Here is an 18401-nt window from a genome sequence, read left to right as displayed (position 1 = left end):
TCTTTATGATACATAATGACCAGAAAGAAAGAAAGAAAGAAAGAAAGAAAGAAAGAAAGAAAGAAAGAAAGAAAGAAAGAAAGAAATGTATAAAATAGAAATTATTACCATACATGTCCAGCATGCAGGATTAATATCTTAATGCAGATTTATGTGTTTGTTTTTGTCGTTTTTTTTTTTTCCTTTTCTTTTTAATATATATATATATATATCTATATATAACCAAGCAGGCAATAAACCAATGAGATGTTGCATAAAGTCCCCCTGTCGGGTTACACAGGAGAAGTAAGGGAGGTTTTGCATATTGTGGCGCTCTCAACTTTTCTGGCCAAGTTGGGGGGGAAAGTCCAAAGTTTCTCTTTTTCGCTTAGCACAGATTCTTTTCTTTTTTTTTTCTTTTTTTTTCATGAACAACCGAGAACAAAACCAGGTGGACAGAAGGTCTTATCTGAAGGTTTTATCCTAAATACAAAAAAAAAAAAAAAAGAAAAAAAGCCACTTCTTCGCTTTTCTTTTCTTGTCAGATCTCTACGAAAATGGGTAAAAGTAACTACAAGCAACTAATCTACATTTCCCAGAAAACATTCTAACATGTTCTTAGTTGCCGAGGTCGGTGGCGATGATTACATATGCGGTTATTATTTCTCGTGGTTATTCTTCTAATAGGAGCAGTACTGTATCTGTGTAATGTCTCAGTCTCAGGCATAAGAAGCGCACTGCACTCACATGAAGAACTCTGGAGAGGACGGGTTGTCGCTCGTGGATCCTGCCTCGCGGAACCCGTTCGCTCCGCTCAGTTTCTCGCACTTGAGTTTGTAGGCGTCTCTCTCTCGGGCCAGCCGGTTGATCTCTTGCTTGAGCTGCTCTACCTGGTTGATGAGCTGGGTCTTCTCGTTCTCCAGCACGTGCTTCTGCTGCACGCGCTTGTAGCGGCACGACTGTGCGTAGCCGCGGTTCTTCAGGGTCCGGCGTTTCTGCTTCAGGCGGATCACCTCGTCCTTGGTGAAGCCCCGCAGGTGTCGGTTCAGCTCCCGTACGGACATGGACACCAGCTGGTCGTCGGAGAAGCGGTCCTCCACGTTCAGGCCGTGGTGACCCTGCTGGCCCGGGTGTCCGTGCGGGTGGTGATGGTGGTGGTGGCGGTGGTGGAGCTGCTGGGGCGAGCTGGGAGAAGGGCTGTCGGGGTCCTGACTGTGGTGGTGGTGGTGGTGGTGTTGATGTTGGTGGTGGCCAGGGTGAACTGGCAGGTCGTCGGGGTGATGCGGGATCGCGCCATATTGGTGATGGTGCTGCGGCTGCTGCTGCTGCTGTTGCGCGTGGCCGTGGTGGTGGTGATGCGCGCCCCTGTATCCCTCAAAACCTCCCGCTTGCAGCTGCTGCTGCACATGAGGGGGCGGAGGGTGCCCGTGGGCCGTGGCACCGATCAAAGCCTCCACCGCGTCTTCGGGCGTCAGGCTTAGCGTCTGCGGGTCGATCTGCTGCGGGTACGCGCCGCTGGGCATCCAGTACAGCTCCTCCAGATGGTTCTTCTGCTCCGTGGGGCTGAAGCTCGGGGAGGACGGCACGGAGCTGCACGGGGTGCTGATCGGAGTGGAGGACACGGAGCCCTGCGGCTGGAGGCGGTTGCACTGCCGTATATTGGAGCGGTCGAGCCCCGCCAATGCCTCTTTCTTCACCTCGAATTTCATTAAATCAAAGTCATTGACATATTCCAACGCCAGCGGGCTGGTGGGCAGCTCGGGCCCCATGGCGAGATCTGCGCTCATCGTGTCCCTGTTCTTCAGCAAAGGGTTTACCAACGTCGCAAAATCCGACTTTTGCCTTATTTGCGCATGCAATATTTCTGGATGGGTTTCCGAACGCGACGCGCTCGAGCGCATACAGTGTCACTCGGAAATGTTCAAACAGCAAAAGAAAAAAAGAGAAAACTTTCAGGACTAATGCACTGCAAAAGACATTTGCCTCATATGGACGAACAGACCTCGACTTTCAGCTGCAGGCTTTTGGAGTCTCTACTCGCAGGACTGGAGGAAGGGGAAAAAAAAAGAAGAAAAAAAGTCAAGTTTCTCTCTCGCGTCCCGTCGCCGCACTTGAAGTCAAAGCATAAATAAAAGACACAAATGAGTACCGGAGAAGGGCTCCCGTCCCGATCCCGGATACTCCAGAAATATGTCCTTAAGCCAGCGACGTGTGCTGTGTTTCTCCAGCTCTGCACCGCAGAGAGTTCAGCTCGCTCTCACTCCTGAGTATTCAGACTGTAGCAGGACGCCAGACCTCTCCGCGCTGTTATAGTGTGCGCGCGCGTGACGTCAGAGCGCCTGGCGACCAGTGAGATCGGCGGGATTAGCATAAAATGATCGTTGTTTGTGTGTTTGTCAGCTGACGGGATGAAGAAAGGGACAGTGATATTTCGCGTATGGTCTGATTGGATATGGTAAAAGAAAAAGTACAACATGTACTGTGTTATATTTAATATAACATGCAAGTCATATTCTTATGAAAACACGCACTTCAAATTAGTTTAAGTGAACCTTTAAAGTAAAGACAAAACCTTGAGAGGATGCATGACTGTTTTATTTTAAATAGATAGCCTATTAGTCTGAAACATACAACTGCAGGTTGTTTCATCAATCAATATTCAACACAATCTTAATAAATTGCAATAATAGTAGCCTAAAGCTTGTATGCATTGTGGCAAAACTTAAACAAACATGTTTTGAGTAATCTCAACTCAACAAGTTTTCATGTGATTTACAAGGAAGATAAATCCCCGTCCCTCCCCTCCCCTCCAGTCCCTCTAAATGGTTTTATTGCTTAGCATGTTTATTAAACTAGCCTATATAAATATATATTACAAACACGGAGAAAGTCAAAGTCGTTGCTGTCGATGATTTGAATGATGATGCTGATGATTTCTGTAAATGAGGACGCCGGCGAGACCCATCAGGTGTGTGATTTTGTTATTAGTGACTTGAATTTTCAAAGGTGAAAGGCTGGTCTTGCGCTGCGCGTGACGCTGGATTGACGAAAACTCACCCAACGCTGCCCTCATGTGGCGCGCATGATCACTGCCGCGCGCTCAGCTCGCGCGCAGTTGCAGCCTTATATTATATAGGGCTATTCGACTGTAAGATGAGTGACTTTATCTGTGAATAAATTGAAACTGTCAATGAGAATAAAGAAATAATTGATAAATCTCTGAACTTGGAAGACCTAAAACGTGCGTGCGTAAAAGACGCAATGTGCTTTAGTGTTTTGGTCATCTTTCATGACAGGCGCATGGTTAGCGTCGTTTAAGCCTATTGATTATTAGTGTTAGGCACACAAACACATTATTTATTCATTAAAAGTGCTTACAATATTTCAATAAGTAGCTATAATGTCAGTAATAAAAAACCGTAATAAAAGACCTATTGCTTTTATCGTTTTTTTTTTTCAGCGTCTGTCTTGATCTTCTATCTATTAGGCCTATATATTTGTTGTTGATTATTCAATAACAATTCCTCCTTCCCTTCTCCACCCAAAACCCTTATTAATTTTGTTGTTGTTGTTGACTTTTGACGCATTTTGATACATTTTACGATTTGCCATATTGCATTTTTGCTAACTATGTTGTCTTTGATCAGAAATTAAAAGAGTTGACTTTAAGAAACAGTCGCAGAAATTATCCTGCTAAACCTTAGCAATCCAACCAGACCGGACAGTTTATTTAGTCAAATAAAAACTGTACAGAATAGGCTATAGCCGATATTGTATTCTTTTCTTTATTATTTAAGCGACACTCACTTCCGTATCACTCCACATATAGGCTTGCCACATATAGGCTAGCCTGTATATAATTATTTTAATATATTTGATAAATAATTATTTAAATTGTATAATTTTCCGCACTACCATCAAAAGTAATGTTTCATGTTTTCGGTCATTGCGATTTTTACTCACCCATATCACAAACAATAATGTCACTGCATCGCATCTCCACGTCAACTACAAAGCCAACAGTGAATTCTTTCATCGATATTAAATAATAAAGAGCCCTAAATGTCAGATCATATCGCGTCACTCCAAAGATCATAACTCAGTGGAGGAAACATGTTGAGTCCGCCGGTACCGCGGGCCCGTCTCATCACGCGCGCGGGCCCGTACAGTCACGCGCGCTCTGATTCCCTCAGACTCGCCTCCACTGGTTCCTCTCTCTCTCTCTCTCTCTCTAATGGAGAGGAGATGCCGAAAAACTCTCCTGTCAGCAGCATATTGGTGGTTAATGATCTATTAAGTGATCCTCTTGCTTATGGTTAGCGGAAAAAGTGTTGATGCACGCTTATTTGGCCTAATGAGATTCCCATCCTACGAATTTTAGGAATGAATAAGAGAAATAAAATCAGCTCAGAGATGTTTCTAAGAGCAGTTGTCAAAGCGAGAGGTTGTGGAGCGTGTGCCGGTGAAAGCATCAGGCCTGAGACATTGGGCTTGGGAAGAATGCTGTTCTTGAGGGCTTTTTATTTTTTATTTTTTACCGTTCATAAGGACATATAGGACTTTCAGCTGTGGACATCCCGATAAGTAAGAAATATCGATATTTGTAACTATATCTGAACTTGTGGAAGTGTGAAGACAAGTGGATTTTGCTGTATTTTCTGTTTTTGTTTAAAACATTGCAGAAGACTTTTGAAAAAAGCAAAGGCACGTTTAATATTGAATGATTTCATCAGATCAATGCGCGTGCGCGCGCGCGTGTGTGTGTGTGTGTGTGTGTGTGAGAGAGACAGACAGATAGACAGAAAGTATTCTCTAGTTTCCTCGTCATCTTCCTCACGGGACACACACAGGCGGTTGCGAAAGGCTTGTGCTCTGCTTTCTAGAAGAGTAAAGTGGGAAACAAAATACATCATCTATTAGGAGAGATGGGTATCAATATGTAACAGACATGGCTAAAAGAACTTGAACCAATTTGGAACTACTGATATAATATCAATTACAGATCCAATTCTTATTCTTATTTCCAGTCAACGTGTCATGAATTTCATCTGTAAAAAAGACCCTTCTCATAGGCCTATTTATATTCTTAATAGTATGTAGGATGTTACTAATTCGTATACTGTTGGTTATCAACAGCTTTAAAAGTAAAATGCACAAAATGTATTTATGTCGCAAACCAATAAAAACAGTATTATTATTAGGGTATTACATAAATCTAATGTAGGCATAGGTAATAATAAATTACCAATGGCGTTTAAGAACAATTAAGAGATTCATGCTTAAGTGAAGTTTCGAAGCAATAAAAACGTATAAATGCGTTTAAAACATGTGTTTAAAAATGTCATCTGAAATCTCTTAAAGGCAGGCAACAATGCTTTCAAATATGAAAAACAAAAAAAGAAAACAACGAAAATGACTAGCACTTGATGTAACGATACATCCAGAGGTATTTAGACTTACAGGCCATCGGAGTAGAACAAGAAGATAGGCGAGTCCGAGTGCGCTTGATCTGATATAAAATGTCTCGAACTGTGATGCTGATGAAATCGGAAAGCGAACCACTTTTACCAACCGATTAACTTTATAACGAGCAGCCGAGAGATTTACAAGAGTGCGACGCCCCTAGTGGAGACAGCCTGGATACACACCTGGGCACAGCGAAATCACGCCTGCTACTTCTCTTTCTTTCTTTATTCTAACGCAGATACATACAAACAAAGAACAGATAAACGAATAAATAAATAAACGAATAAATAAATTTCAAGTTCTGTGAAAACAAAGTGACTCATTGGTTCTGTTAGAGAAATGACATGTAACATTAGATATCCACCGAATGAGACAAATTCACTACAGACCCACAAAGCAATGGCTTATTTGTGATTGCAATTATTTTATTAGAAAATGTGCATGCATTAGTGTTTCTGACATCAGTGTGTATTACAGTATTGGACGCTTTGTTCTAATACTGCCCCACGTAAATACTAATGCTTTTGCACGGTTTTATTAAAAATGCATGTCTATTAATATAAATAAATAGATTGTCTCCTCAGTTGTTAGTAAAGATAACAGTTGAGTTTAACGCGCCTTTATAAAACACGACGCCGTCAATCAAAGAGGGCTTTGAATTAGGCGATAATATAATGACTGATGAGGGAAAAGTTAAGGATATAGCTATTAGAAATGGAATTATGGTTTATCTTTGGTTTAAGGATTCTGTCTGACCTACATGATAATCACCACCTCATTATCATCAATCATCGTAATATACTGCCTTTATTATTAATATCCATAATTTACTATATGAATACACGTAAAAGAGACCTAAAATACAGGGGTAGCCTATTTAAAAACAGGCTATAAATAATTGAGGGCAGGGGAAAAAAATATTTCAGAATATGTGGCATTTGGACTTTGTGGCAAATGAAGCGGTCATTATTATTATATGGGTTATTCGTACGATCAGATGCACTTTTTTCCACTCGTTGTGGTTTTACATTATGCCATGCGTTTATTTCACAAAACGTCTCAAAAGCGGTAAAACATACAATTTTTATATTCTTTACATCATTTCAAGAGCTTTGTGTTATTCGTGATATTTAGCAGCACAAAATAGCGTCTGTTTTGAAAAAAAAGAAAAAAAGAAAAAGTAAATGCATGTAGCGTTGTGGCAGTAATATGATTAAAAAAATAGAGCACACGTTAAATGTCATGCAAAATCAGCTTTTATCAATTATTTAGGCCTACTTAAGATTTTGCGCTGAATCCAAAATTCAGTCAAATGTGAATATAGCGAGCCTTCATGTGTGGCGTAAAAACAATACTGGCTGCGTAATGAGTAACCGAGGACGCTATTTTAGGCTATTTAAATGTTATAAATAGAGCAGTATTGTAAATAGAAAAGCAAGAGGTGCATGCTCAGATTTCACACATTAAAGCGCACTGATCTCACTATAACGTGAATTTAGGGTAATATGTAGCCTACACTTTCAACAATTTACTATAGCTCTCAACGAAAACCAAAAGCGATTTTTTTTATATAATGGTAATGCAACACAGACTTGGTATGTGTCCCACATTACACTGTGTCCCAAATTCCCCGAATACTGGTAGAGTTTTGACAGAGGATACAGGCTGCGAGAGAAAGCGATGGGAAACGAGAGGAAAGCGCGCGCACTCTCCAAGAGCGCGAATAATTCTGAGTTTGGAGACAGAGAGCGCGCGCGGTGACGAAGGCGGATGAGCAGAAGAGTAGGAGAGGTGAGAATAAAAATAAAAAAAAGAAAAGAAAAAGAAATGCTTGCTAAAAATCATTAATCTTGCCGGGATCTGTCACGGCACGCCGGCGACACAAAGAGGGTCCAGAGAGTCGGAGCAGTGAAGTCAGTGACCCGCTGCCAATTGCTTGTGAAAAGCCCACCAGCCTTTAATAGACTTTTGCTGATCCGACACTTGTTTGCGGGCCGGCACAAAGGGCCGATGTGAGCACCTGACAGCAGCCCGCAGGCCCCGGGCTCCACTCCTGCCCCGTGATGAATGACCCTGAGCCCGGAGGAAGAGGAGGCGGGGGCCTCAACAGCTCTGGCCGGGGTTTTGCAAGTTTGATGTTAGAAAACAAGAGTGGACAGAGACGAGGATTAATTGTGAACTAATATGAAAGATAGATAGTGTTATATATTCATTCATTCTTTCGTTCGTTCGTTCAGTCAGTTAGTCAGTCATTTTTTGTATGGGTTGTTTTCATTGCTTGTGTGCATTTGTTTGTTTATGTTGCCATGCAAGGAACTTCATGTTTTCTCAAAATTAGGTTATGACTGAAATTTCTTAGTCTGCGATGTCATCTCACCTATGATCAGATTCAGAGAAAACTATAATGTGTGGAAATTAATATCACACTAATCAAAAATAATAATAACAAAAAAAAAATCATTTTTAAATGTTTTATTTGCTTTGCTTAGTTCCAGTGTTGGCATATGTAGTAGTGTGTTTTACATTTTTATGTTGTTCTTTTAATTTAATTTAATTTAATTTAATTTAAATTTAATTTAATTTAATTTGTTTTAACCTGCTTGCTGATTTAGATGGAAACCATTTGAACTACAAGATTACAGATATTTCCTCTCAGATAACGGCAGAGAGAGGGAGAGAGAGGGAGAGAGAGAGAGAGGGAGAGAGAGAGAGAGATTTTCTCACCCCTTACTCAGACAAGCCCATTTAGCCTCTTGATATATTGGAGTCATAATACATTCCATTCTCACCCCACAAATTCAAATGGTTTGCTCCAGTCCTCACCAAAACACATTAATATGGACTGTTCCATTTCATCGATATATTTCACTCTTTTTCCACAATGGAAAAGTTAGACGATTCAGTTAAAAAGTTCAAGCTTCATGGTTTATTTTTCAACAAACCACTCCTTTTAAATGCAAGAGGATAAATCTCCTCTCTCATACTCTTATTTCATGTGTTTTTAAAACTTTAATTCTCTGCGTAGTGCATCTGTGCCAACTTGATAGAAGATGTCCTGTAGTTGTTTTTGGAAGGGGGCGGGGATAGTGTGAGGATATGCAAACACACACACACACACACACACACTCAGACAGAGACGCACTCTCTCTCTCTCTCTCTCTCTCTCTCTCTCTCTCTCTCTCTCTCTCTCTCTCTCTCTCTCTCTCTCTCTCTCTCTCTCTCTCTCTCTCTCTCTCTCTCTCTCTCTCTCTCTCTCTCTCACACACACACACACACATTCACACACAGTATACACACACACACACACACACCCATGAATGAATGAATGAGTGATGTTTTCAAGCCCTCATCCTCCATCATGTCTGATCAATGTTAGTATATTGTTAGGTTAAGGTACACCAGTGGCTTATAGTGGTGAATATAGTTTGATATCTCTGTATAATGCAAAATCATTAGTCATACCCATGTGCTTTTCCCACACACATACACAATATATTCATAAAACATAAAAGCATTCTTTATGTGCTGTGTTTTCAGCAATAAAATACACACGAGTTTTCCACATAAATAACCCTTCCACAGTGTGTTCACAGTATGTTCACTAACTACATACGACAGAATTACACAACTCAGATAAAGTTCTCATGTCAAACAGGTACAAACATATGCAGTACATTCACATAGACCAGCGTACGATTGAGAGTGAGATGAAAAAGGAGATGCAAACAAGGGGAGGAGGGGGGCTGGTTGAATATAGCTTGTAAATAAATCTGTTTGGGAATTGGGGGTGTAAGGATGAAATATGGAGCCCGGGATGTAGAGCAATGTGAAAAACTAGGGAACGCCAGGGAATAACAAATCTTCCCACGTAGCTCCCCGGAAAAATAAATACGCGGCTCTGTAAGAGCCATCCATCTGGGATACGAATCACAACAAAGACGTTCCCCGAGCACCCTCCTCTCTCCCCAGCCTCCTCGTCCTACACCTCCTCATCTGCTCCTCTTACTTCTGCTTACTCGCTCGCTCATTTTTATCCCGCTTTATTTATTTGTTTGTTTGTCGAATCAAATGGAAACTGCCGGTGGGGAAGTCAGGGGGTTGTTTATTGGTTTTATAAATGAAATGTGATTTTTCTCTCTCTTAAATGGTTTCTCTGGTGATGTGTGTGTGTGTGTGTAGCTCTAAGTAATGACTGCACACCAGGGATTTTATAAACAAATACCACCGGTGACCATTTAAAAGTCTTGCTGGTATATTGGATTGAACTAGTCCGAATGAAAAAGATGCTTCATAAAGCCTCAGCCCGACACACATTCATTTAGTCCGTCGCAGAGTGCATTAAAACCCGTCGTAAATTTGAGGGATATTAAAGATCTGATAGGAAAAGCACGGCCTTTAATGCCTATCCAGATATATATGGTATATTTTTTCTGGTTTTTAGCACTGCAGCCTCTTATGCACAAACGCCTGCCCAAAACTACTACACTCATTTTACAGTAAGCCCTCTACTCTTTTTCATAAACACCTTACCTATTCACATGCACCGGTAAACACAATGACTGTTAAGTGAGATTAAGTACATAAACAGAAATGAGACCATATGATGAATACAGATACATTCAATAGAATATAGTTCAATTTTATATTAAAAAGGATTAAATAAATTTACATTGTAGAATAATCAGAGGAAAAAGAAAATGAATTGTTCATTGTTACACTGCATAAAAAGTGAAAAATGTGGTGTTTTATTATTCCCGTGGCATCAGAGTGAATCAGTTTCTCATGCTAAGTGAAATATCAAAAGATGATTATTGTTCGTAAAATGGAGTTGTCGGTGAGGATCATTTTATGTTGAGAGTTAAGGTTTATGATCCTGGAGAAAATGGACTGGAAAGAGAGTTGGAGAATGAACGAGTTTGACTGAGGTGATGTCTTTTTTTATTTCAGGTTAGAATCCCACAGGCATTATCTGAAGCACTTCTGGGATCTGCATCCGTTTCTCTTCTTCTTTCTTATAATTGCTCTTTAATCGCTTTCTAATCAGGCAGAACTAGGCACCTGGACCCGTGTCCTGAGAAGGAAAAGTCAATATCCCATGCCGTAGAAACATCCGCTGGAAATATGTGAGTTTGAAATGATGAAGATTGAACTTTATTTTGATGCTCCCCAACAGACGTTCTAAAACCCTTCCAGCATATTCTACTCACACTTACTTAAAGCTGCAGTCCGTAACTTTTTTCAAGTTAAAAATAATCCAAAATAATTATTAAAAAAAAAACATATTCAGCCAGTGTTCAAAACTATCTGCTTGCCGTAGCTCGATTCAAAGCTTGAAATAATGATTTTATTTCCAGTGGTACTGGTGGATTTCCGCGGGAAATTCGAGCATGTCTTTGCGTCATTACGTCACATCTGTACACATAAAGAAGGAGTTTCGGCTAGCCGGCTATACTGCGCGTGAGGATGTTGACGGTGGGGAGATGTAGAGATGTATAGCCTTTTCTCGCAGCACTTTACATAATTGAACTTATGGCGGATCCAGAAAGATCCAAACGACAATCATCAGTGTCAACTGGAGATTCACCAGTTATAAAATCCAAAAGACTTCGTACTTCCGATTTAAAGCGGCTAGAGAAAGACAGCAACCGTCTCATGTGAACACAAGGATAAACATCGGCAGGGCTTTTGAAAGGTGCGTGAACACATTAAATGTAGTCACGCAATGCTGATGTTGTAGGTTAACATTAACAATTTGAGAACAAAGTATAATTTGCACGGTTCGACATGATAAGCGATCGTTAGATTTAATCAGCGCGATTTACTGCAGTGCAATGTATTTTCCCCCCTTAGTTGATCTGAACAAAAGTGAATGTTACTTACTTGTTCAGAGGACATTTTCCGGTGAAAATTCTTATGTTGGTCATCCTGTACTTCCAAAAAGTAGAATGTGTGCCGCGACGCGCACTCTCCTCACAACATTGTGTTCATCCGCGCTGTTTCATGCCGATGCACAACTCACGTAAAATTAATAATTCCGCGAATGACTGCAATTGCAGACTTCAAACAGAGATGGCGACAAAGAGGAAAAGCTACGGACTGCAGTTTTAACAGTCTACTAATACTGACATTAAATTAAATACTGAGTTAGTTGACATGTAGTTGCTTATAGTTAGTAGAAAGTCTACAGTGGACCATCAAAATAAAGACTTAACAATAATTCATTAATATCAATATGGACACTACTGTCCTCAATGGTGCATCTTTTGGAGTGGAATTCTGTGAGTGACCCAATTGCAACAATTGAATCATTTTTGATTGTTTAGTTTTTGCCTTTATTTAATTCACCAATTAAAAGTCGTTCACAATCGCTTCCAGTGTTTGGTCACTGAATCACATGGAATGGATGTGTAATAGCCATTTATGTTTGTAAATAGTTGATGTATTGCACCCGTATCTGCTTTAGTGACCGTTTCCAAGTTATTTCCTCTCCTTTTCAATCGCTGAACCGAACCATGTATCACTGCCACCCCAGCCCACGTGCCACATAAATTAAACCAGTTTCTCTTTGTGCTCTCAACAGCGCGACGTCATTGCTGTTTCCATGCCTTTGGAATATCATCACTATCACGAGCGTCGAGGTACTCTTGTGTTGTACGAGCGTAGCGCTTCAACCATGTCTGTCTCCCTTGCTGTTCGACTCTGATTTCACAGTTTGTGTCCTGTGAAAATGCCTTACTTGTCGACCATATTGACCCCCTCCTTTCTCTTCTCCATATAGGGGAATCTCACTAAGCCTGTCAAGAACATGTCTAGGTCATATTTTACCCAACAATCAATAATAATAACATTTTGCTTAAAAAAAAACAAGGTCTGTTTTTGGTCTGTTACATTGTTTAGTCTATGATCCGATCACACTTCACAGCATTCTCTCCTGGTCTCTTTATCAGACGTTAACAGATAGGGCTTTAAAGTGGTTTTGCTGTATATGGTTTCTGCAGTTTATCACTATATAAAGCATATACAGGAATAAAGTGAGAGAAAGAGAAACAGATGTTGAGAAAGATATGGAGTTAATGTGGGACTTATCTCTTGGTTTGGTAATTACAGAGGAGAGTTTCCTGCTTTGATTTCCTGTGCAAATCTTGCCCAAAGTATACTAATGGGAAGTACACACACACACACACACACACACACACACACACACACACACACACACACATGCAGTGTTTTTGGTTGTGAGCTTGCCTGTCTGAAACTCTGAACCAAATCTGTCATGGAGCTCGGCGAGTGAAAGAGACTGTAATAGAAATAGAGAGAGAGGGCAGAAGCTTTTAGAGCCAATCACTCCACCCGCCCTCTGGAAGTCACTTCCTGTGGTAATGGACTGTCCTGATGGGAGTATATGTGAAATAATGTGAAGCCCACACATCACCTGTTGCTCACTTAACTCAACAGTTCAACACACACACTAACCTACACTGTAAAAAAAAATGATCGTGATTTTAACGGTAAAAGACCGTAAAAATGCTACGGTGAAAAAACTGTTAATTGGTTAACAGAAAGTTTCCGTACTATATATGGTGAATTACCATAATGTTAGTTTAATGCATTTAATGTAATACTGTTAAATTGACAGTGTTTGGAAGTGAAAAAACAAAACAAGTCATTGTATAATTTACAGTCAAAAACCGTAAATTGACATTCCCACAATTCCCTGGGAGACACTTTACGTATTTTTGTTGAAATAACTGTTTCATCATAGTTTTTCCCTGGCGTTCTAATCAGTTATGTGAATTAGGGTTTTATATTACATTTAATGTTGTTAAATTAATGTTTAGCAACATGTTTTTTTTTTACAGCGTAACAGTCTACTTATACTCTAATAAGAGCTAGTTGACATGTAGTTGCTAAGTTATTTATAGTTAGTCGAATGTCTACAGTGGACAATCAAAATAAAAGTGTGACAACATTTTTTTGACATGTAAAAGATGTTGTTGTCAACTGTCTGTTTACATTGTTTTAGTCTTGTAACAAGTAACAAATGTTGTAAACTTCATATAAAAATGTAATGTAATTTTATTTGGCAGGTATTAAGCTACCGTTTACTGTAATAATCCTGTGTATTTGTAACATTAAAGTGCTAAATGCAAGAGGTGAAAATGTTGTCCGGCAGGCCCCTGCTGTAGAACATCAAGTCCTGAAGCTTTAACTTTGCAATTACAACATTAAGTCTATTCCCAGTGAACAAATTTGTCCTGCACGTTCCCAGCACAAGTCGAGAAGATCGACTGAGTCTGGTTGGGTCATATTTACATCTCACACAAGTGAATGTGAGAGTGCATGAACAATCGGAGGTAAATACGGGCCCGACAGCCTATTTGTTTTTTAGCCGATGGTGATGCATGTTTGTGCAGCATGTAGCACATTTGTACAACAGCAGGCCAGGAAAGGGAGGTGAGTAATGAAGCAGTGCTTCCTGTCCACTCTCAATGCTATTTTTATTAGTGTGTCTCTTATGCTTTCCATTTTTCATATAGCGTGGGCTGGTTGACAGGATGGACATTGCGCTGCTCTTGAGAGCACGGGAGACACCGGGAGAGGTGATCGTGGCTCAGCATGTTTGGGTTTATTCCCTAATGTCATCATCGGTCTTGTGTCTCAGCCTGACTGGTGGTAGCCACCCAAAATGCACGTGTACATCGCTGAGACATCTGTGTAAGAAAGGTGGACCAAGTCATTTTTTTTCTTTTGCCATGGAAGTATATAATACGTGGAAAAAGCTATTCATAAATCCCATACATCTCAATGGCCCTGCATGGAAGTCTTTGACCATGCTGTTATCTTTGCTCAATGGCATTCAATTCCAGGGGGAAAAAATTGCGGCCTTTTAAGATCACGGCTGCGAATAATTACTTGTAAAAAATATGGGACTGTGCGCATCCATGTTCCATCAGTGGAAAAACGTGCCTCTACCAACATTTTTGCAAAACTCAAAACATGTACCAATACATACAAATCACTGCAGTTTCCAGCTGAAATTATTTCACGAGTTGACACTCAATCAAGCGTAGCGTTAGTTCTGGCGGGTCACGTCAGTCAAGATTGCATGAGCTGACTCTCAACTGATTCACGTCTACCTATAGGAATATGACGCCTATCACAGCATCCACATATAAGGTCCATCAGTATTATCATCAGCTTTATCACGTTGCTCAGGAGCAAATTACCCTCCACCATCCCCAACTCCTCCTCTCATCAAGTCAGGACTTGGTCTTCTGAATACCCTTCGAATCAGAACAATCCTCGAATTATGTTGTACATTAAATTATTGAACATTAATGATATCTGCAATATATTTATGTTGGTTATGTTCTGTTTACCATAAGGGGGGTTGTCGCTGCTCTCCCTGCTCTTATCCATACTACTCTCCATGGATGTGCAGGGAGTTCTTCCCCATAACAGAACCAATCCAAACTGTAGCTAATTGTCATCTTTGACGATAGTGGTCCTGACAGAAATCAGATTAATCAGAGGAACCAGTCGAGAGTGAGGAGTCGGAGTGGCGGAGTATTAGTAGACTAGGTAGGGTTAGGGTTAGAATAAGTTGACATGCAGTTGCAAAGTTACTTATAGTCAACAGAATGTTCAAAAGGGTCCAAAAAGTGTTACCATTTTTTTACAATGAAACTAAACAGACATAGAGAGTGAAGGCGCATCCTCACACCTCAACAAAGTCCAAATGAGGAGGGAGGGTGGGGGCTCTTGAGGCGGACAAGGGCCTGATGAAGGGCTGGAAACAGGAGGAGCCAGGTGGGGACCCAGAGCACAGCTAGGATGAAGGCGAGGGAGGGAGGAGCCATGGTGGAGATTTGGTGGGTGGACCCAGGGGGACGACTGATCGAGACGGAGGTGATGGAGGTGGACACCCAGGCTGGGGCTACAAGACCATGCAACATTGATAGTTCTGGACACCAAGACGGAGCCAAATCAACGAGTGTCCGAGGTGAAGCCAGTGGGACAGAGGACCAAGATAGAGCTGGAGGGAAGGGTGGAGCCCGACGGAGCCGAATAGGTGGAGATACTAAGCACAGCTGAAAGCCCAGAAGTCCATGGCGCAGGCAGAGAGACGTCTGACCAAGACGGAGCCGGAGGGACGAGGGAGCCCGGTGAAGCCGCAAGGATGATAGTCCCAGGTGGAGCCGAGGGAGGGAGGAGCCAAGGTGGAGCCGGCTGGTTGAAAAGCCAAGGTGGAGTGACGGGCTCTGCGGAGACACAGGGACCAGCGGAGACACAGGAGACTTGGATCTCCAGCGGCGACAGGAGATTAAAGGGAATATTATTTTCCAAATCCTCATAATAATAATTCACAGAGGCCAGATCTAGCTCACAATCAGCAGCGGGAGTGTGGGCCAAGCTTCCTTCCATGCCCTTGCACTCCATGAACATGCACACTAAAATGCATGGTGTTGCTGGCACATGCACCCCTTTATTGGGCACGGGCTCCGGGGTGATGGTCAGCTCTTGCATCGCGGCAGGCTCTGGCTCTTTTTCTGCGGTGGGCTGGCGTAGTCTTCATCTACTGGGCAGACGGTGAAGGGCGATCCACAATTTGCCAGTATCCACTCCACATGGGTGGTGAAGTTTTCCAGAGGACCATCATTTTGTAACTATATTACTTACTACATTTTCATTATTACTTTTTCGAATGCTTAATGGCAATTAGGTTTAGGAGTGGACCTTCATGTTTACTGTTTTTTTTTCTAAAAATACGAAATTGTCTCTTCATAAAACAGTTACATTTTCATTTCCTATTTCATTTCACTTACATTTGATTGGGTTTGCTAAAACAGGTCCAATTAAGTGTATCGTTAAAAACATTAAAGTTGCTTGTGTATATGTGAGAGTATATTTGTGTGTGAAGCTATCTATAAGGGAGGTTCGAGAAAGATGACATGTAAATATGTAGTTTTGTGCAAGCTGTGCTAAAGCAACTCAAAATAAACCAATTCCCAAGACTGATGATTCACAAAGTCGTTCAGATTATATGCTCTTTCATGACCCTGGGGATCCTCAGTGTTTCACATCCTTTAATTTAGCACAGGCTTTGAAACAGGCAGATCTAATGGGGGCTCTTAATTCGGATGACAGGTTTAGCGGCAGGGAGTTACAGCAGTGCCGCCTGTTTACTTGTTAAGACCCAGTGAGGCCTCACAATGGGTTAGTTCTCCACCTCTTCTCCTTGTTCTTCTCCACCACAATTGTTTGCTTCAGTGTCATTCACATTGAATTAAAATCACAGAGGGATTACATAATTGTGAGGCTTTCACGGGAGACAAATAAAAAAATTGTCACAGGACAGATTCAGGTGACAGAAGTCTGAATATGCCAATAGAAAAATCACTTCCACTATGCTAAGGTGTTGTGGTTGGTATCAAGAATTGCTATGTCGAGGTCAGAGCAAAATCAGTAAAGGCTGGAATACACCAAATAATTTTTTGTTCTCAGATTTTTGCCCCCAATTTGCAGCCAGTCAACACTAGTTGCCGAAAGTCCTAGCCAGTTGGAGTTGAAAGATTTCACAGATCAAAATCGTGCAGTGTACGATGTGCAAAGACTACGAGTTTTAAGCTTCAGACTTTGATTTCATTCAGTCAGAGGATATCAAACATGTTCTATTTTGGCCACATGATTCTGCATGTGTTTGTAGTATATAAATGACTCTGGATGACAAACTTCCTCTGTAATAAGTCAGCAAGTGTATGATGCCTGATGTTTTAAAATATCTGTTAATGCAGAGTATGGGGTTTGTTCAAATACCTCACCCTAAGTATGAGAAACACTAATAGCGATGCTGGCTTTAGCAAACACCATTAATAATTTGACACTGTAATTAATTGTTTGGACTGAAATTATGTTAATGGCTAGCATGCATCTACAAAGCATTCATTTTTATGTAAATCAGAGAAAACTTAGGTAAAACTTTGCATTCAAATAAATTGTTGTGATTTTAACCTTTAGTTTTTTGTATTCTTTAGCTACATCCTCCCTATTTTTCCTCTCACTTTCTCACTCTTTCCCTCTTTTTGGAGACTCTAGTGGTCTGGTCAAGCGTGGTGATCCATCTCTGTCAGCACGCTAAAATGATAATGCCAATTAAATGAGACGGGTAATTGCCCTGGATCCCAGCAGAGCCTCAAAAGAGCAGCGGGTGTGGAGCAGCAATGAGAGGTCGACCCGTGGGACCCGTGGAGCCAGTCACGGAGCAGGGGAGAGACCAATGGGTGCAGAGATGTGATATGTAATTTTTAACCTTTACTGATCACCATTGGCCTCCATTGGGAAGAACTAGAGACACACAGTAGCACATGTACACTGCATACTCAGACATGGACGTTTACCCAATCTAGTTAAAGGCTTTTCCAGAACTAACCACAATGGAAAATAGGTCCCCATTAATTAGGTTTCCATGCTATAATTAGAAACTCTTGTTGACAAGACAAATAGTTGTGTTTATTCACTGTAATTATTTTTTTCTACTTTATGCTATTATCTGTGAGCAGTGCATTCAAAATTGGAGTATGAACAAAGTTCAGAGCACAATGCATGAAAGTTAAATGCCATATGAGAAACTAGTAAACAATCAAAACATGTGGTAGGGTATAAATGCACAACTATACACACACATAATGCACATGAAGTCAAACATAATACAGAGTGTGCCTTGAAACATGTCCTGTACATATATGAGTCCGTTAACTTATAATGAATGCATTCAGTCATTAGTCATTAGTAGGGTTGGGTATCGGTTGGGTTTTATCCGATACCAGTACCTACTCGGTATTTTTTAAACGGTTCCGGTGCTTAAACGGTTCTTGAAACGGTACTTAAAAAAAAACGAAACCGCACACACTTTGTCAAAAAATAATACCCCTTTATTTACAGGGCCAAACTGGACA

The 18401-nt window shown here is 41.0% G+C and overlaps 1 protein-coding gene across 1 annotated transcript; it reads right to left on the bottom strand.

Annotated features, from left to right (window-relative positions):
- Window positions 1–483: 483 nt before the first annotated feature.
- On the bottom strand, window positions 484–2426 carry mafba (MAF bZIP transcription factor Ba). Its single transcript, XM_056244792.1, has one exon. It carries the CDS (start codon window positions 1878–1880, stop codon window positions 723–725), a length of 1158 nt encoding a protein of 385 aa, XP_056100767.1. The 5' UTR covers window positions 1881–2426; the 3' UTR covers window positions 484–722.
- Between the last annotated feature and the right edge of the window lie 15975 nt (window positions 2427–18401).

The sequence above is a fragment of the Rhinichthys klamathensis genome, unplaced genomic scaffold (genome assembly GCF_029890125.1).
Source record: "Rhinichthys klamathensis goyatoka isolate OS25496 unplaced genomic scaffold, OSU_Roscu_1.1 h1tg001096l_1, whole genome shotgun sequence".
Classification (NCBI taxonomy): Eukaryota; Metazoa; Chordata; class Actinopteri; order Cypriniformes; family Leuciscidae; genus Rhinichthys; species Rhinichthys klamathensis.
Note: the sequence above shows the minus strand (reverse complement) of the source record. Positions and strands in the feature narration are given on the sequence as shown.

Bases quoted from the DNA above. Each gene is read 5' to 3' on its own strand.
- mafba (XM_056244792.1), bottom strand. From the start codon at position 1,880: ATGCGCTCGAGCGCGTCGCGTTCGGAAACCCATCCAGAAATATTGCAT.